We start from the raw sequence: 21,194 nt of genomic DNA, 5'->3' as shown, positions 1-21,194 counted from the left end.
ATGTTTACTTCCATGTAATGAGAATTTTGCGCTGTTATTTTCATTGTAACAAACCTTTTAGACAGGCTATGTATTCGTGACCATATCCAGCCAAAAGAATGGGTAGACTTTTTAGTGCAGCAGTAGTTGCAAATGAATAATTTAAATTTCATAATATTGCTTAGCATTTTGTGCAATTGAAATGGATTTTTTGTGTATTACTTTAATCAACTGAAAGCTTACTTGCAAGTGGACATTCATTAAAGCAAAGTTTACTTAACAGTATGAAATATTACAATTACTTCAATACTTTTTTTTCTTTTATTTTAGGTACTATGATTCTTCAGCTTTGAGGAGCAGCAGTTTCTCTAAATGGGATGACAATCCAGACTCTTTTTGGAAGAAAGAAAGTAATAACAGAGACATTGATATAATGCTAACTTCGAAAAGTTCAGCATATTCAGACAGGTATACCAAAAATACCTAGTTAACTTTTATACCCAGAGCTCAAGCTTGTTCATGTGATTTATGTTCTGGTCATAGTGGTGGGATCTCTGGGTTGGGGGATGTAAGAGAAAGAGAATTTGGATATGACTCTGATGAGCAGTCAAGAGACTTCAAGGCTGAATTTCTTCTTTTTAATTATTTACATTTTAAGCACCATGAATTCTTACTCAGTGCTCTACAGAATGCTGTAATTTCCAAAGTGTACCATCAAAAAGAAAAAAAAGAAGTAGGCAAAATGAGATAGTAAGAGAACTTCCATTATTTGAATGGTCTAAGAAGACACCTGCTTTATTTGCTCTGTTTGTTGCCTGATGAACCAAACTGAGCCAAGTCACCAATTGGATGCAGTTGCAGGGTACTCAGCTCATAGCATTAAGATACAAAGGTCACTTCTATGCAGCAAGTCTTCCTTCATGATAAAAGAAGGTGCTTCTTCTCTGACAACTTTGTTTTTGTCTTTGTGATCTAGGGAACAATTTAAAAATGTGTTATTTTTGTTTGTTTGGATGGTGTTTTCTGATTCTAAAGACAAAGTTTCATTGTTCATTTCCCTACACCATAGAGTTTGTGTGCTAAAATTTGTTTCCTGAAGACTGAGCCAATGATGCATATCCACACAGTATGCAAAATAATTAATATATATTAATTGATGTATATTACTTCTTTATTTGAGCTTGTTTATTTAAGAAAAAGAAGAGTTGAATGTGTATGTTTGCTGAAATGGACAGTAATGATAATTCAAGGGATGGTAAACCTTTTTTAACTGCTAGGGTTAAAAATGTACTTCACTGATGGAGAGGGGTGGTTTTTTTGTTTGTTTTGTTTTTTTTTGTGCAGAAATAAATCTGTCCTTGTTGACATAATGTGGACTTGCATTCTGTTGAACATTCACTGGCACTTTATTTGCTGCTCTGCTGTCTCAATTTAGAGGAAGTTAGCAGAGTTTCCTAGTCCTGGACTCACACTAATTTAATTTTTACTTCATTTTTTTTAAAGTTACAGTTATACTTGCAGATTTTGCAAAGCAAAAGTGATAATTTCTCGTTTGGTTTATTGCATGTGCTGTGACCTACATAAGTTTTTCTTGCTAATGTAGTTGATTTTAATTTCAGGCCTGCATCTCGTCGTAAGCCTGAATATGAGCCACCTTCAAACACAGATGAGGCACAAAAAAAATTTGGCAATGTAAAAGCTATTTCCTCAGACATGTATTTTGGAAGGCAAGATCATGCTGATGTAAGTACCAAACAGTGGTAGATGGTTTTGAATGCTCAAATACCCTTTGGCTGCAGAGCACAGTGTTTGAAAGAAGCAGAGTAGGCAATGAGTAATTAAAATGGGTAGAATTCAGGGTAAGTTTGCTAAGGAGAGGTTTGCAGAATTAAAGCCATTTAAATACTTATTTGATGGAAATTTAGAAAGGCCCCTTCCAAGCTTAATGATTCTATGGTAACTCTGGTAACTCTGATAGTTTATTATTTCCTTTAAAGGAGCTATACCTGTAAGCAGGACCTTGACTACCTTGTTACACTTCTCTGATAGAGCTGTTAGACTRATTCAGAAATGATTATTTATGAAAAAAATTAATCTGAGGTTATTTCATTTTAAAGTAGTCTAGTAAATATCTAAATGGATGCTTATAACCTATTAAGCGAAGAGCTGTCTACTGTCTATCATAATACCAAGCATGTAAATTGTTCAACAAATCACATATTACTTAACCAGTCTAAAAATCAGGAACAGATTAATGTTGTGATTTTTTGAGGTGAGGAAGAACTTTTCATAATATAAAGGGTAATGTAAAGAACATGAGCAAAGTRTTACTGTTCTGAACTAACTCACAAGAAACAAGTGAAGAAGTTAAAAGCATCATAGATCAGGAAGGTTAATATGATACTAACTGCAGAGTGTTTTCCTTATCTCATCCAASAAATGCATTTCAGATTTTTTGGGTTTTTTGATGGTTGCATAGTTCATTCCCTTCTGCCTAGTGAGTATTTTCCATTTTTTAGGGAAGATAGCAGTGAATAGGCTGCTGATTGAGTGTTGTAATGGGGAATGTCACTCTGAGCAATCAGGACATGGTTGAGATGATAGCCTTGCAACTGTGCAAGTCATGTGAAATCTATTAGGTGGTAACAGCTTTGGGAATTGTCACCTTGAGCTGGATTTGTAGGTTCTAAAGCTGAATCTGTAACCTTGTTATTGAATTATCTGACGTGAACCTAAAAGACAGGAGTATACTACTAAGATATTTCTTTTTATCAATTCTTTCCTAGTACGAAGCTAGGGCTCGACTAGAGAGACTTTCTGGAAGCTCCTCCATAAGTTCAGCTGACTTGTTTGAAGATCAGAAGAAGCAACCAGCAGGTATTGAACAGGGAGGGAACTGGAGCATGCTGTGGCATGTACACTGAGCCCAAGAGTCTCTGCTTCAGATCCGGTGTCAGTAAGAGAGTGTCACCCTGTTTTGCAAAAAACATGCAAAGTGCAAGAAGTATTAATAGTGTTAATAGTTCAAATGGGTRTGGCAGGTGTCATTTTCTATTTTTTTAAGATTCAGTTAAGTAGCATCTTTTGAACTGGTATTTATATGATGCTTTAGCTGCAAATGATAGATACGCTGAAAGATTGCAGACCTACCCGAGGGATTTTTCTCATCTGTTTCTGTAATAAAATGCTATAACTCCTGACAGGTACTCCTGAYCCTCCCCTGCATACAAATTTTATGCAACTATGCTAGCAGAGAAATATTTTTGTTAACAGTTCCCTACATGTTGTTTATTTTTTCCTTATGTCAGCCAAATTGTAAAAAAAAAAATGAATGGAAAGGAGGGATGAGGCATAAAAATTGGATTGCAGACTTCACTCAGTTGAAGGAATATTWGCGAAGTGCATAGAAAGCTTTTGGGAGGAGTAGGCAAATTAAAGGCATTGCTTTGTAACCTATAAGATACTCAGTGATCTATGAGAAAATGATAATTTTATTGCTCTTTCTCCTCAGTCTTTCTGCTGGCACTTTCTGCTGTAGTATATAAAAAGTTTTGGGGAGACGTAAGAAAAATAAAGGGTATTTCTTTATAACCCTGAAAATTTTCAGTAATACATGACATCATCGCTATTTCTCCTCAGTCTTTACTCCTGCTCTTTACCCTCACTTTACTCCTGCTCTGTACCTTCAGATTACTTCTATTCTTTGCCCTCTCTTTACTCCTATTCTTTACTCCCAGTTTAATCTCGCTGCTTACCCTCAATTTACTGTCATTCTTTACCCTCACTCTACTACTGCTCTTGCTCTTCCATTAAAAATTCTTTTCTTCTCCCGCTAATATTATTCCTATTCTTCTGATAATTCTGTTTCACTTCAGGTAGTAATTCYTTTTTTATTCCTCTAATAATTCCTTTCCTCTCCTTCTCATAAATTTCTTTCTCTCCCACTAAAAGATTTTATTCATATTCTCCTAATAATTTTATTTCACATTTTTCACACTAGGTAGTGATTCTCTTTTTATTCCCTAATAATTCCCTTCCACTGATAATTCCTTTTCTCTGCTGCTGGTAATTATCTACCCATTTCCCTCATGTTTTTCTTGGTCTCCTTCTCATAAATCTGTTTTTCTCCCACTAAAAAATTTATTCTTATTCTCTCAGTAATTCTACTTTTACACCAGGTAATTATTCTTTTTTTTCTGCACTAATAATTCCTTTCCTCTCTTGCTAATAATTCTCTTGCTGTTTCCCTCCGTTTTTTCTTCCTCTCCCGCTATTAATCTTTTCCTTTACAACAACTAATTTTATTCCTATTTTCCCAATAATTCTCTTCCACTCCAGGTAATAATTCTTTTTTTTAATTCCTCCAATAATATTCTTCCTCTCCTGCTCATAAATCTCTTCCTTTCCCTCTAATAATTTTATTGCTATTTTCCCAACGATTCTATTTCACTTCTGGTAGTATTTTTTTTTTCTTTCTTGCTAATAATTCTTTTCTTTTCCCGCTAATAATTTTATTCGTATTCCCAACTAATTCTTGCAGGCCAGGTAATTAGTCTCTTTTTATTCCCCTAATAATTGTCTACCTCTCCAGCTAATACTTCTCCTCTTCTCCTGGTAAGAATTCCCTTCCTGTTTCCATCACARTTCTCTTCCTCTCCTGCTCATATATTTCTCCCTCTCCCACGATTAATTTTTTCCTGTTTTCCCAATAATTCTCTTTCACGCCAGGTAATAGGTTTTTTTTTTTATTCCCTTTATGGTTCCTTTCCTCTCCTGCTAATAATTTTATTCTTATTCTCCCAATAATTCTCTTTCACTCCAGATAATTCTTCTCCTTTCCTAATAATAATTCATTTGCTTTCATGCTAATAGTTGTCTTCCTCTCCCATTATTTTTTTTTCCTATTTCATGAATTAATCTCTTTCATACCAGGTAATAATTACCTTTTTATTTGCCTAATAATTCTTTTCCTCTCCTGCTAATAATTTTCTTCCTATTCTCCAAATAATTTTCTTTCACTCCAGATAATTGTCTTTTTAATCCCCTGATAATTCCCTTCCTATCCCTCTAATAATTAATTTCCTCTCCTGCTACTAATTGTCATCTTCTCCTGCTAATGCTTTTATTCTTACTCTCCCAATAATTCTATTTGACACCAGGTAATAATTCTCTTTTTATTCCCCTAAACATACCCTTCCTTTCCCGCAAGTTCCTTTCCTCTCCCTCTAAAAGTTCTCATCCTCTCCCGCTAGTATATTTTTTTCCTATTCTGCCATTAAATCTCTTGTATGCCAGGCAGGAATTCCCTTTTTATTACCCTAACAATTTTCTTCCTTTCCAGGTAATAGTTCTCTTCTTCTCATGGTAATAATTATCTTCCTGTCTCTCAAATAATTCTCTTGGTCTCCCGCTATTTAATCTCTTTCCTTTCCACTAGTAGTTTTATTTCTGTTCTCCAAATAACTCTCTTTCACTCCAGGTAGTAATTTTCTTTGTATTCCCACAAGAATTTTCTTGCTCTTYCCCTCATAAATCCCTTCTTCTCTGCTATTTATTATATTCATATTGTCCCAATAATTCTCTTTCACTTCAGGTAACAATTCTCTTTTTATTCTGCCCCAAAATATCTTCCTCTTCTGCTCGTTAATCACTTTCTCTCCTGCTAATAATTTTATTCCTCTTTTCCCAATAAATCTCTTGCACACCGGGTGAGAATTCTCTTTTTTTATCCCTAATATTTCTCTTCCTCTCTGGCTAATACTTCTCTTCTGCACAGTATTATCTTCCCGTTTCCCTCATTCTCATGGTCTCCAATAATAAATCCCTTTCTCTCCTGCTAATAATTTTATTCCTATTCTCCCAATAAATCTCTTGCATGCCAGGTAAGAATTCTCTTTTTATACTCTTAATAATTCTCTCTGGCTAATACTTCTGCTGATTATTGTCTTCCTCTTTTGCTCTTTGGCCTCTTGGTATCCCAGTAATAAATCTATTCCTTTCCCACTAATAATTTTATTCCTATTCTACCGATAATTTTCTTTCATTTCATGTAATAATTCTCTTTTTTCCCCACTAATAATTCCCTTCTTTTCCCACTAATATTTCCCTTCCACTCCTGCTAATAATTCTCTTCCTATTTCCCTCATAACTTTCTTGGTCTCCCACTATTAAATCTCACCCTATCCTACCAATAATTTTACTACTCTTCTTCCAGTAATTCCCTTCCACTCCCAGGTAATAATTCTCTTTTTATCCGCCTAATACTTCCCTTCCTCTCCCACTGCTAATTCCTTTCTTCTCCTGCTATTAATTCTCATCCTCTCCCACTAAATACATTTATTCCAGTTCCTCCAATAATTCTCTTTCATTCCAGGTAATAATTCACTTTTTATTCCACTAATACTTGTCGTCTTCTCCGGCTAATAAACCTCTTCCTCTCTTGCTCATAAACTTCTTCCTCTCCAACTAATAATTTTATTACTATTCTCCCAATCAGTCTCTTTGACAGCAGATATTAATACTCTTTTTATTCCCCCAATAATTCCTTTCCTCTTAGCTAATACTTCTCTTCTGCTCCTGCTAATAATTATGTCATTATTTCCCTCATAATTCTCTTGCTCTCCTGCTAATAAATCTCTTCTCCCACTAATAATTTTATTCCTGTTCTTCCTATAATTCCCTTTCACTCCAGGTAATAATTCCTTTCCTCTCCTGCTAATAATTCCCATTTCGTCCCATTAATGATTTACTGGCAGAAGAGAAATAAAATTTATTGTATGTCAGTTAAGCATTCTCTTTTTTTCCCCTAATAATTCTCTTCCAGTCCRACTAATACTTCTCATCTTTTCCTGTTAATAATTTCATTCCTATTCTCCCAATACTTATATCTTACTCCAGTTAAAAACTCTCTTTTTATTCCCCTAATAATTCTCCATCTCCATGTAATTCTGTTCCTCTTCTTCCACTAATATTTGTCTGATTTTTCCACTGATAGTTTTTGTTATTCCCCTGATGATTCTTTTGCTCTCCTGCTATTCCATTGATGTTTCTCTTCTTATTCCACTGATATTTGTCTTCTGGTCATGCTACAAACTTTCTTCTAATTCCAATAATAATTCCCTTCCTACTCCCCTAGTAATTCCCTTCTTATTCCGCTAATAGATACTTCCTCACCTGCTTATAAATTGCTACCTATTCCCCTAATCATTTTCTTCCTATTCTGCTAATAATTCATTTCTTCTCGGGCTAATACTTCTCTTCCTCTCCTGCTAATAATTCTCTATCGTTCCCACTGTAATTCTCTTCCTCCTCTTCTGTTAAGAATTCTCTTCCTCTCCCACTAATAATTTTAATCTTATTCTCCTCATCATTTCCTTTCTCCTGAGCTATAAATTCTCTCTTTTATAGGCCTCAAATTTCTTACTTTACTGCTAAAATCCCAGTTTCTGTTCCTCTAGATAATTTTTCTCTCCTGCTAAGAATTTTATTAACCATTCWCCTAAGACTTGTATTTCTCTTCTGCTAATAAATCTCCTCCTCTCCGACTAATAAATCTCTTCCTATACTCCCAGTATTTAGCTTTTACTCCAATTAAAAGTTCTCTTTTTATTTCCCTAATAATTCTCTTCTCTGGCTCCTCTCGTGTTGCACTAATTAGCTCTTCCTATTTTCCTGATAATTCTCTTCCCATTCTTCCATTAATTCACTTCTTCTCTGGCGACTACTTCTTATCTGGCTAATAATTTTCTGCTTTTCCCACTATACTGCTCTTCCTCTTTTAAGAGTTCTCTTCTTCTCCCGCTAATCATTTTCTTCTTATTTTGATAATGATTTGTTTCCTCTTCCAATAAGAACTTCCTTCCTTTTCCCCTAAAGAGGTCACAGAATGACAGAATGGTTGAGTTTGGAAGGGACCTCTAGAAATCATCTAGTCCAACAGGGACTTCCAGCAGGGACACCAGGAGCACGGGGCACAGGGTGGAATCACTCTTCACCCTCACGCTACCCTCGCTCAGTAGATATTCAGGGGAATACATGGCAAGATCACTTACAGTTTGACTTTTTGGCTTTGTGTGCCTTCTACATGTCAAAATACTGCTCAGGAGGAATGTTACGAATACATAAAATAATTCAACATAATTAACATAATTAAGTCAGGAAAAATCAAACAGCAGTACTTTGGAGCAGGCCTACATGCTTTGTTTACTTTCTGAGATAAACTGATGGAATTCCACAGACCAATGGAATGAGAGAGTTGGGGGAAAAAAAAAAAAGCATGGAAAAGCAGTGGGAGGAGAACAAGAGGGAATCAAGAGGGAGGTAACAGCACCGGGGTGGGGCCCTATTCTCAGGAAAAACCATGTTTAGACAGACCCTGAGAACAGACATCTGGATAACATTGACAGAAATGACCTCCCTATGAAGTAGGAACAGCAGCGGCTCTCAAATAATGCAGGGAATGTCATAAACGGGGACCATTTTTTCCTTCTGATTACAAAACTCACAATAACCCTACATCTTTGCAATAACATTTGAAAAAAAACACTTGAGAAAGTTTTGGAAAAATGTAACCCAAATTAAGGGCATTCCTCTGTAACCTCTAAGACTTTAAATAATCTGAGAGATTCTGCTAATTTTATCACTTTTAACCTGCCTTTTTAACTTCCATTTACCCTCACTCCTGCTGCCCCGGTTTGCCCTCAACAGTACTCACCGTTTACCCTCGGTCCTACTTCCCTCTTAACCCCTAGTCTTTAGTCAAAACAGACTCACCAACAACAGCATTGTTTCAGCAAATTCAGACAGTARGAAGTTTTTAAGATGGAAAAGAAAAGATAAATAAAAGATAATAAGAAAAAGACAAGATAATCTTTTTTTTTTAAGATTAAAAAAACCCACACCCATCAAAATAAAACTTCCAGGTATATTTATACAAGAATGACGTGAGTAGAATATTTTTACCACATTTTCTGAATGGCACAACAGAAAATTATAGCTTTTCTCCTCTGAAATCATTTTGTAGAATCATATAATCATTATGATTGGAAAAACAATCCTATCCATAGTTATTGTGGAGAAGAGATGTTCAAAACCTGCTTGGACACAATCCTGTGCCGCGTGCTCTAGGTGACCCTGTGTGTGCAGGGGGGCTGGACTAGATGATCTCTAGAGGTCCCTTCCAATCCTTTAAGGATTCTGTGATTCTATGATTCTAACACATATTGTGTGATCACCCTCCAGATGATCTGCTCCATAACTTTCTCCCATATTGAGGTCAGGCCTATAGTTCCCTGGGTCCTCCATCGGACCCTTTTTGGAGTTGGGTATCACGTTGGCCAGTCTCCCATCATCTGGGACCTCCTCTGGTGACCGGGACYGAYAACAGATGAAGGAGAGTGGCTTGAGGCTACACCTGGCCCCATAGTTCCCTTCCTATTTCCCTAAAGATTCTCTTCCTCTTCTGCTAGGAATTCTCTTTCTATTCCCCTAATAATTCCCTTCCTGTGCCCTCAATAATTTTCTTCCTCTCTTGCTAGTAGTTTTCTACATATTCCCCTAATCATTTTCTTCCTCTTCTGCTAATAATTCTCTTCCTCTCAGGCTAAAACTTGTCTTCTTTTGCCACTATAATTCTCTTCCCCTTCTGTGAAGAATGCTCTTCCTCTCCCGCTAATACTTTCCCTCCTGCTGAATGTTTTATTTCTATTCTCCCAATACTTACCTTGTATTCCAGTTAAAARTTCTTTTGATTGACCTAAAAATTATTTTCTTCTCTGGCTAATTCATCTGTTCTTCTTGCACTGAGACTTCTCTTATACTCCCGCTAAGATTTCTCTTCCTATTTTCCTAAAGATTTTGTTCCCTTAATGATTCTGTTCCTCTCCTAGTAATAATTCTCTTCATATTCCCCTAATGATTCTCTTTCCTGCTAATAATCTCTTCCTATTCCCTTACAAATTTCTTCCTCTCCTGCTAATAATCCATCTCCTGTTACACTATGKTTTTTTCCTATTTTCCTGATAATTCTCCTACTATTTCATTAATAATTTTATYCCTATTCCACCGATAATTTTCTTCCTGTTCCTCTCATAGTACTCTTCCTATTCAGCTACTRATTTTCATCTTCTCCCTAGGAGAATAGGAGGCTGTTACTTCTCTTCCTTGTCGGCTAAGTGTTCTCTGCTTTTCCCATTATGACCCTCTTCTCTCAAGAATTCTCCTCCTCTCCCACTGATCATTTTCTTCTTATTCTGATAAAATTTTGTCTTCCTGTTCTGCTAATAATTCCCTTCTTGTGCCCCTAATTAGTCTCCTTCTCTTCCACTAATACTTCTCTTGCTGTTCCCCTAATAATTCCCATCCTATGCCCTTAATTCTCTACCTGTTCCACTAATAATTCTCTTCCTATTCTTTCACTCATTCTCTTCCTGTTCTGCTAATAATTCTCCTCCTATTACTGTAATTATWCTCTTCCTGTTTTCCCAATAATTCTGTTCCTAGTCCATTAATAACTTTATTCCTATTCCATTGATATTTCTCTTCCTACTTTTCTCCTAATTYTCTTCCTCTTCTGCTACTAATTCTCTTCTCCTGCTTCTTTTTCCTGCTAAGAATTCTCTACTTTTCCCACTGTAGTTCTCTTCCTCTTAAGAAATCTCTTCCTGTCCTGCTAATCATTTTCTTCTTATTCCCATAATTATTTTCTTCCTATGCCACTAATAATTCCCTTCCTATTCTCCTAGTAATGCCCCTTAATAATTGTCTTCTTATACTGCTAATAATTCTCTTCCTCTCCAGCTAATACTGGTATTCTTCTCTCGCTAATAATTCTCAAAATTTCCCACTATAATTCTCTTCCTTTTTTTTGTTAAGAATACTCTTCCTCTCCCACTAATACTTCTCTTTYCCTCATGCTAATAATTATATTRTATTTATTATATTTATTCTCATAATCATTTATTATTCCTATTCTTCCTATATTTTTTTCACTCCAGGTTATAATTCTATTTTTATTCCCCTACTGAGCAGGAACAGAAGAAAAATAAATAATCAAGGGAATTAAAAGAGAATTATCACCTGGAGTCAAAGAAAATTATTCAGGGAATAGGAATAAAATTATTCACAGGAAAGAAAGATAAGTATTAGCAAGAGAGGGAGAGATTTAATAGCAAAGAAGAAGAAGAGAAAGTTTATTAGTCATGTACATACAGCATTGTTAGTGGGAGAAAAGAGAAGTGTTGAGAGAATAGGCATAAAATTATTAGTGGGAGTGAAAGTGAAGTATTACCAGGAGAGGAAGAAAATTCTTAATRGAGGAGAAAGAGAATTATAGTGGGAAAGGTGTAGAATTATTAGTGGGAAGAAGAAGAGAAGGATTAGCCAGAGAGGAAGAGGATTAATAAGGGGAATAAAAAAAGAAATATTACGTGAAAGAGAATTATCAGGAGAATAAGAATAAAATTATTAGCAGGAGAGGAGATTTGTTAGTGGAAGAAAACTATTAAGGGAATATAAAGAGAATTATTTCGTGGAGTGAAAGAAATATTGGGAGAATAGGAATAAAATTAATAGTGCGAAAGGAAGAGTTTTAATAGCGGGAGACTGAGAAAATAATTCTCTACTTATTTCCCTCAATTATTAGCAGGAGAGGAAAGAAATTATTAGATAAAGAGGAAAGGAATTACTAGGGGAATAAAAAGAGAATCATTACCTGGGGTGAAAGAAAATTATTGGGAGAAAAACAATAAAATTCTTATTGGAAGAGGAAGAGATTTATGAGTAGGAGAGGAACGGAATGATTGGGAGAATACAGAGAGATCTATTACCTAGTGGAGGAAGATATGTATTAACAGTAGAAGATGACAATTGTGGAAATAAAAAGACAATTATTACCTGGAGTGAAAGAGAATTATTAGGAGAAAAGGAATAAAATTATTATCAGAGAGGAAGAGATTTAGTAGCAGGATACCAAGAGAATTGTGAGGGAAATAGCAAGAGAATTATTATCAGAAGAGGAAAGGAATTATTAGCACAAGCGGAAAGGAATGATCAGGAGAATAAAAAGAGAATTATTACCTGTCGTGAATTTACTGAGAGAGCGTGGAATAAAGTTATTATCAGGAGAGGAAGAGAATTATTAGCAGGAGAGGAAAAGAATTATTTATTATTAATTATTATTTACCCTCACCTTACTCACCTTACTCTTTGCCCTCACTTTACTACTGCTATTTACTCTCATTTTACTCTCGCTCTTTACTCTCACTTCACTCTTGCTCTTTACACTCACTTTACTGCTAGTTTGCTCTATTTGTTTACTCTTCACTTTTCTCCTTCTTTTTACCTTCACTTTACTCTGAGTCTTTACCCTTGGTTTATTCTTGCTTTTTATCCTCAGTTTACTCTCATGCTTTACCCTCTCTTTACTCACACGCATTAGCGTCAGTCTACTTTAACTCTTTACCCTCACTTTACTACTGCTCTTTATCCTCAGTCAACTCTCATTCTTTACCCTCACTTTACTACTGCTGTTTACCCTCGCTTTACTGTGACTCTTTATTCTCAGTTTACTCTTGCTCTTTATCCACAGTTTACTCTCATGCTTTACCTTCACTTTACTCTCAGGCTTTACCCTCAATTATTTTCTTTCTCTTTTTCTGCTCTTCATCCTCAGTTTACTGTCACTCTTTATCCTTAGTTTACTCTCACTGTTTATCATCAGTTAACTCTTGCTCTTTACCCTCACTTTACCCTCAGTTTGCCCTCATTTTTTACATCTTTACTTTTACCCTCAGTTTACTCTGTCTTACTCTCTCATTTTTTACCCTATTTTTACTTCTGCTCTTTACCCTCAATTTACTCTCATTCTTATCCTCTCTTTATTCCTTTTTACCCTCAATTTAATCTTACTCCTTACTCACACTCTGCTCCTGCTCTTTAACCTGTCTTTACTGCTGCACTTTACCTTCACTTTTCTCTAATTTTTTAGCCTCAACCTTACTCTCAATTTTATCCTTATTTTACTCACTGTTATCCTCACTTTACTCCTGCTCTTTACCCTCTTGCTACTCTTGCTGCTTACCCTCAGTTTAAATTTCTTTACCCTCGCTTCAGTCCATCTCTTTACCCTCTCTTCCCCTCGGTTTACTCTCATTCTTTATTCTCTTTACTGCTACTTTTTACCCTCACTTTCTTTTTTCATTTTACTCTCACTCTTTACGCTCAGTTTAGTCTCATTCCTTRCCCTCACTCTACTCCTGCTTTTTACCCTCTCTTTTCTGCTGCTCTGAAAAAAGAGAGGCTTTTCTTCAGCCTACTGTCATTCATTATCCTCACCTCACTCTTGATTTCTACCTTCTCTTTACTCCTGCTCTTTACTCTGTTTATTCTCATTCTTTACCCTCTATTTACTCCTATGCTTTACCCTTCATTTATTCTCATTGTTTACCCTCTCTTTACTCCTGCTCTTTATCCTCGCTTTAGCTCTTTATGCTCAGTTTACTCTCGCTCTCTACCCTGTTTTCTCTCATTCTTTACCTTGACTTTACTCCTGCTCTTTATTCTCAGTTTACTCTCTTTACCCTCAGTTTACTCTCGCTCTTTACCCTCAGTTTCTCTTTTTCTTTATCCTCACTTTAGTTTTTTTTTTTGCCCTCACTTTAATTTCATACCCTTAGTTTACTCTCATCTTCACCTTCACTTAAGTCCTGCTCACCTTCACCCTCTCTTTACTCCTGCTCTTTATCTTCACTGTACTCTTACTCTTTACCCTCAATCCTCTTTCTCCTTACTTTATTCCCATTCTTTACCTTCACTTTAGTCCTGCTCTTTATGCTCAATTTACTCCCACTCTTTATCCCCATTTTGCTCACATTTTTACCCACGCTTTTCTCCTTTTTACCCTCACTTTCACTCTTTATGCTCAGTTTACCCTTCCTTTTCCCTCACTTTACTCTCATTATTTACCCTCACTTTACTCCTACTCTTTCCCTTCACTTGACATCTGCTCTTTACACTCACTTTGCTCTCTCTCTTTACCACCACTCTTTACTGTGACTCCGTACCCTCACTCATTAACCGCCCCTGCATGCTAATTTTATGCAGGTATCCTTGCTCATAGAGAAATAGTGTTTTTTTTTTTTTTTTTTTTTAACAGTTACCTATTTTTTTTAATTTTTTTCTATTAGGTTGTAAAGAAATGAAAAAGGGTAGAGAGACATGGGTAGAAGGGTAGGGCAGGCAATGATGCTTAATATTTGCTCTGTTCAGTCAGTTGAAATAAAATTTTGAACGTGGTGTAATATTTAAATATTTGGGGGAAAGTATGAGGAAATTAACAGCACTTCTTTGTCACCCCAAAAATTTTTCGTAATCTTTGTGGTGACAATAATTTTATCATTCTWGCCTCGTACTTGTTCCCCACGCTCATTACTCTCCCCTACATGCAAATTTTGATATACGTGTACTTACTAGTAGAGAATAAACTTCCGTTACCAGTTACTGATATATATTTCATTTTTTCTTTTACTAGTCAAAGTGCAAAGAAGTGATGAAGGGAAAGGAGGGGATGARGGCTAAAAAATGGAATGCTGACTTTAGTCACTTGAAAGAGTATTTGCARCATGATGTAATATATAAAAAGTTTTGGGGAGGCGCAGGCCGTTTAACAGCTTTTCTTTGTAACCTCTAGGATTTTCCGTAGCCTATGAGATGATGATAATTTTATCACTTTTTCCCCTTTCCCTTTCCACTTGCTCTTTCCCCTGCCCTTTACAGTCCCCTGCATGCARATTTTGATGGAGATTATTCCCTTGTAGAGCAATATTTTTTTTTTAGGAGTTTCCTAAATATCTTTTTTTTTATCAATCAAACTGTAAAGAAATAAAGGAGGAGGTGAAGCCTAAAAAATGAATTGCTGACTCTAGTCATTTTTAAGAATATTTGCAATGCGATTTTAAATATTTAAATTTAAATATTTAAAAAGCTTTGGGGATTCCGAAGCAAATTAGCATCATTTCTTTATACCCTCTAAGTTTCTCAGTAAGCTGTGAGATGATGATGATTTTATGACTCTTTAGTCTCGCTCTTTAGCCTCACTCTTCTTTGCAACCTCTAAGATTTTAAGTAATCTATGAGATCATGATAATTTACTCAGAATATGATGAGGATTATTCGTGTGTATGTCTATAAACATAATTTTAAAAATGAATGTGAGTTTTCTGTGTACACATTTACATGTGTGTTTTGGAATTCTCACTTGAATAAGGTTAGTTTCAGGTAATTGTGGGGGTTTTACATACGTGTATGTGAATTTTGCACATGCAGGCATTCATTTTTGGCCACTTGGAAGAGTTTTTAGGCATRTGGAATACAAAAGTTCATAATAATGGAATTAAAATGTTTTCYTGAACTTCTGTGTTAGTTATTCCACAGTAAATTTGAGCTATGCTATGCAGATTAACCTGATCATGCTATATTTTCTCAGTTTTACTGTGCTAAAACAGTTTGAGGGGGAAAAAAAGGCACTAGAAAAAGGTTCTTTTAAAAAAAAAATGAATTCAATGCATAGAATATTCCTTCCCTGCTCCATTTCTCCTGCTTTCTACCATCTTACCTCCATTCCCCAAAGTCTGTTTTTTGACAGTGACCCTGCTTTGACAAATTTGTTCTGCAAATTTGCCATTCTTTTCTTTTGCACTTCATAACTGATCATGTAAAATAAATGCGAGGGCCACCATAAATTCCAGACATTAAGAATTTTTTTTTTTTTAAAGAAAATAATAAGAGACTTGAAGCTGGCAATGAAAATACTTCTGTAATTATAGGATCTTTACCAGAATAAGATTTTTTTTTGCCTGAAGGGTGAAAACCTTTTACTCATCATGATTTCAGACTTGTTGCATGTGAAAAGAGGGASATGTCAGCTGGTGACCCCGTAGAAACTATTTTTGAAGGAAAYTGCAAAGAAAAGAATTGTTTTGCCCATCTCATTTGTGAGGTTTTCTTTTTCCAGACAAGCATAAGTATCTAGAGAAACATGAGAAAATTAATGAGTTCTGATTAGAGCTTTGCTCAGATTGTTTATAGCTAGGATTTTTATTTCTGTCACTCTGGCTTTAGTGTAAAAAACTGCAGAAAGCCTCTCAGTGATGCTGGTTTTTAAAAATCAATATGATAATGTTCATTTTGCTAAATAACAGGTAACAAACGTGCCCATGGCTTATGGGAAGAGCTATCAGCAGGCTTTGAGGAACAGAGTTGGAAAGTTATCAAAGATGACTGTGCAGTGCATCTTTCCCTGTTAAACCAGACGTTGGGCTTCCGTAAATCCGCTTGGGCGCAGCGATGTCTCTCTCGGCCCGTTAGCAACATCACCTTTAATTTGCCATGACAAGCGGAGCCGCGGGTTGCGTTTCCATGCCGGGAAGGGCAGGAGAGCCGGTCCCCACCAGCAGTTGGGTCCGTGAGGGAAGCAGGGCTGCAGTTCMGGCCATGCGGCCTCGCAGGCGGGAAGCCCGGTTGTACCCAGGATCCCAGTCCTTGCAGTGCTCTCTTCCTGCCATTCCTGTCTTTATGGTATTTCCACGTGTGTGCAGTGTCGGGTACCTAGTTTTGAATATTTGCAAATGCTTTACAGTCTTAAGGCATGCCAGGAATTCTTTTTTTCGTCCTCTTTTTTTTTTTTTTTTTGCTAATGAGTGGGTGATTGTAATCTCGTTGTGTTAGCAGGTTAGTATTTATCCAACAGCTAATTCTTTGGTTCCTCTAATCTTTAGGTCTGTACTTCTCCTAATGAGTTAAACTAGCAATTACTGGTACAGTTTCTTTATGTGGGCTTTGAGGAGGGGTGAAATGCCGGTTGTGTTTTGGAATTTGAAATCATAATGCGTACATGGCCTTAACTGTGATTCCCATAGACTTTTCCAAACCTCAGATATAGCAACGCAGAATATATGTGTATATACAGTAAGGATACGTATGTACACAAGGAAGTTTCATTTTAGTCATGACTGAGGTGTTCATCTTTAAAATTAAGCATGATAATTCTTTAAAAACCGTTAGGATGACTATGCCACCGTTCAGAGTACAAACTAAATAATGTGGCAGCTGGTCAGAATTGCAGGATAAATCCTTTGAATCTGGGAATTCAAAGCATAGAAGATGATGGGCTGGGTGCAAATATGAACAAGTGAAAAATTGAAAGGGAAGGTGCATTTATGAAATTTGAAATTTTATGCCTGGTGGGTTTTGTACTGATGTACTGTTGTGTTCCTCATAGTATATAGTACTTAGGGAGGAGGGAAAAAGCTGCTTTTAACAGAAAATTGTGTTTTCTTACTTCATGTGCATGTGTTCCTCCTTTTAGGAAGCTACAATATTACGAATGTCTTGCCTTCAGCTCCTGATATGGCTCAGTTTAAACAAGGAGTGAAATCAGTGGCTGGAAAACTTTCTGTACTTGCTAATGGAGTCATGACATCTATACAGGTTAGTGAAAGTATTATGTTACAGTGAACCTCAGTTAGATCTTCCTGTAGTGATTTAGTATCATAAACCTTGCTCTTGGATCATATCTAGGGAGAAAAGAAGAAACCTCTGTAAGCTTCTTGTGATAGATAACAGATCTTTATCTTTTTAAAAATAATTTTCTAATAGTTGGCTAAACTTCCTTGATCTTTTTGTCTTCTCTCTGCACAGTTTATTGCTTACCTTAAAATAGGAACACAAATTCCATCATGGAAGTTATTTGCTGTTACCTTACTATTAAAGTAGTAATAGTTGAATTCTTGTGCTGTCTGCCAAATTCACTTGAGAGAACCCCCCCAGAAAATATTGTTGTGCTCAGAAAAAAGGCATCCTGTCTCAGCCATGTAAGGCTTGCTCTATTACCCAGCTGCTTTGTTTCCTGCATGAGTTAAGTGGGAGCTCTTGGACGGTTTTAAAAACCGAGCTCATTATCTTGGCGTTTAACCGTAAACTCCGGTTTGTAGAAACCAGTTTTCTCAGAGTCTTAATAATATAATAATAAATTATAAAATAAATAAATTATTTCTGTAGCAAAAGTAGATGTAGCTGATTTCTTTCAATGGTGAGCATAGCCATAACTGTATTTTTCTTTTGTTTTCCTTCTCTAGGATCGATACGGCTCATAACCTCTTGGATATCAGCCTCAGTACACTAAAGAGGAATTGCTCTTTGGATATACCAGATCACACTGCTGATTCAAACGAAGGTTGCCTTAACACTGTAGATGCTCTTAATTGTTCCAGGATTTTTTTTTTTCCGTGCAACTTTCTGGCTCAGTTTCTTACTGCTATTTCATCTCTCAAAGCAGAAATTGTGTAGTAACTTGATATGACATATATGCCTTTTTCTTCACAGTGTTGTACTTCCGTTAGTGGCCTTAATGTTGTCTGTCAGAAGTCTTATTTTATTATTGTTTGTGAGAGAGGGAGCAGAAAGGTGGACCTGTACATGGAAATAAGACTTCCTGACAAACCTCTGTGCAGTTGCACTTGTAGCTTGTCTTCTGATTGTCTCATGAGCTGTGGAGAAGAAAATTCAAATTAAGCATATGCTAAGATGGTATTTAGTGGACTGTAGCAAAATATAGAATTGAGTTAAACCTGTGCTTATTGGAAAGTAGAAGTTCTTGTGGTTTATAAATTGATGTGCRTTAAAATGATGGAGAAATACTGCTTTAAAATGATATTCCTGCTACAAAATGTTATGCTTAGATGTGAAATACAGAGGAGACAGGACACCTGGTATATTAAATAATTGATTTAATTTTATCGTGGGAACAATCTATTTATTCCTAATTTTGAACATTATGAAAAATTGCAATATAGAATCCTTAAGTGCATTTAAATGATCTGTATTGTGTACAAAATGAAAAAAATATATACAAAGGGCCTAACAGAGTAGCTAGTTAATTATTTGTTATGAATTTTTAGAACAATCGCATTTTTTGATGAATTACTGAATAAGGAAATATAGCGGGACTGTGTTTTAGGCAGTCTGGAATTTATTATTGATGACATCTTATATAAAAAATGGTTGCAACCCTAAAAACCCACAAGCAAAAATGAACTTCATCTAATTCTGTTCTGTAACTTTATTTCTTAATTCAAATTTGTATACTGCTGATATCTAATAAAAACGATTGGTATAAACTTATTTTTTAATTAAATTTTTTTATGTGCAGGAAACCAGTGTCTAGCTCTCTAAATACAGCCATTTGTGTTCTGTCTATACAATGATCTTGAATCAGCCTTTAATTCTCAATTAGTGAGACTAGCTTTCTTATTTAGCTGCTGTAGTGGTTTAAAAAATGCAAAACATGCTGGGTAGGAAAATAAGCTACATACTGAAATATTGTGGTTGAAACACGGTTAATTTAGTGTAGCTTTTTTGTCTTTTTTTTTTTTTTTTTTTCTTCTTTTTCTTTTTCTTTTTTTCTGCTCACTTCTGGTAACTTTGTGCTCAGGCTGATGTATTTAATAAGCCAAAAATGGCACTTCCTCTTTTGAGAGCAGTGCAATATAGGCATTTGTTTTGCTTAATATTGGGGACTTTGGTATAAAAGACTTGCTTCTTTTGTCTGCCTGTGTGATAAAGAAGTTATCCTAATTTAGCTTAACAGGAAAATATTACTGGTCAGGGTTAKCATTGGTTTTCACTAGTTACAGGTAGAGATTCTCATTTTTTAGACTACTCTTTCTGTTAAGTCTACAGTCAATAGTAAATACATTTTGTCTAATAATGTGATTTTCAGAGTGACTTCCAGTGACTTGCAACAGAGCTGCTGCTTTGCTGACCTGGCTGCATGTAAAGACACTCGAATATGAAGGCAGTTGCTTAATTTAAGACAGTAAAATATAGCCCTGATATMTCTTTGTAGAAAAAAAATAAATCAGTGCTCTGCTGTTATTCCTTGAAAGGAAAAGTTAGGGCTCGGTGGCTTCTTATAAATAGCAGGGCTTGAGATCACCTACATAGAAATAATATTTTTTTCTACAGCACTATAATAGTGACCCACTCACAGATGGAAAAGTGTGAACACTGGATATTTTTGGTGCAAAGTAAGAACTACAGAGTTACTTCAAATGCCATAAAACATGTGCAGTTCTCTAATAAATGTATAAACTTTTTTCCCCTCTGTTGCAATCCGAGGATATCCCACAAGGCTCTCTCAGGGATGAAGAGCAAATCTGTATCTATAAAAATATTATCCAGGTCACCATAAAAGAAAATGCTGGGTTTGTGCTGTTACTGCAGGTTCTGTATGGGAACCTGGGCACCACCGGCACCTTCTCCTGATGAAGGAGCTGGTAAATGGCCCCTGACCTCTCATACACCGGCTCCAGCTCCTGTTGTCTCCTGGAATTCCAGCAGGCACCACYAGGCCTTCGTAGGCCTGAGCCTATCGGATTTAATTGGACAGGATCAAGGGCAGTTGCTAATAGGACCTTTACATAAAATGAGATTTGCACACTTGCTTTTTTGGGCATCCCCTTCCTTTTTCTCTTCTTTTGCCCTTTTATAACTGTATTTCAAAMACACTTGACAGCCTCTGATCAGACTGACAGGCAGCTCTGATGCTGCTACAAACTTGAAAGGTTTAGAGGAGGTGATAAAGCCATGTGTTGGATCTGTTTTTCCAAAAAGTTTGGGAGAGAAACTTAGTATAAATTACCAGGTGCACTTTGTTTCAGTTTTCTTAATCCCCCTTTATTACCTTTATAAATCTTGCTTTTACAAAAGTGAAACTGAGTGGAGGCAGCAGCTACTGTGAAGCATCTAAGTTAAGCTTTCCTGCTTTGGTGTTGCTGTCCGATAAAGACATTAACAGGAGGAGAAGGAGGATTATTTAATTCTTTTCAAGTACTTTATTTTTGTTGCTTAAATTGACAGGTTTCGAAGCACATTTAMAGGGAGTTGTAAAGTACCAGAACCATCATTAATCTGGCAGGCCAAGACTGCTCTTGTCCGAGTAAACAGCAAAGGAAGGAGTATCATTACCATCAGTTTTGTCTTGCTTCTCTTCATAAAAGGAGATACGCTCTGCACTGCCCTTCTGCTCTGCTTGCACCAAAATGCCTTTTTGATGCCAGTTAAGACTTAGGGTTTAGAAGGATTTTTAGACTGCAAGAGGGGGCTGAGAAACTCCATAGCACAGGAGTCTTTAAATGTTGCTTTAGCTGCAGAGTCTTAAC

At 36.0% G+C, this 21,194-nt stretch overlaps 1 protein-coding gene across 1 annotated transcript in view; it reads left to right on the top strand.

The window, feature by feature from the left end:
• The window catches only part of ARFGAP3 (ADP ribosylation factor GTPase activating protein 3), a 44,182-nt gene extending 25,234 nt beyond the window's left edge, over positions 1–18,948 (top strand). Inside the window, exons 12-16 of the mRNA XM_026054288.1 lie at positions 310–447; positions 1,599–1,722; positions 2,766–2,856; positions 17,342–17,463; positions 18,111–18,948. Of these exons, the coding sequence (XP_025910073.1) occupies positions 310–447; positions 1,599–1,722; positions 2,766–2,856; positions 17,342–17,463; positions 18,111–18,128 (493 nt within the window). The 3' untranslated portion in view covers positions 18,129–18,948. The remainder of the gene's footprint in view (positions 1–309; positions 448–1,598; positions 1,723–2,765; positions 2,857–17,341; positions 17,464–18,110) is intronic.
• The last annotated feature ends 2,246 nt before the right edge of the window (positions 18,949–21,194 follow it).

The sequence above is a fragment of the Nothoprocta perdicaria genome, unplaced genomic scaffold (assembly GCF_003342845.1).
Source record: "Nothoprocta perdicaria isolate Ctin4 unplaced genomic scaffold, notPer1 scaffold_120, whole genome shotgun sequence".
Classification (NCBI taxonomy): Eukaryota; Metazoa; Chordata; class Aves; order Tinamiformes; family Tinamidae; genus Nothoprocta; species Nothoprocta perdicaria.
The sequence above is the reverse complement of the archived record's forward strand: the minus strand, read 5'-3'. Positions and strand labels throughout refer to the sequence as shown.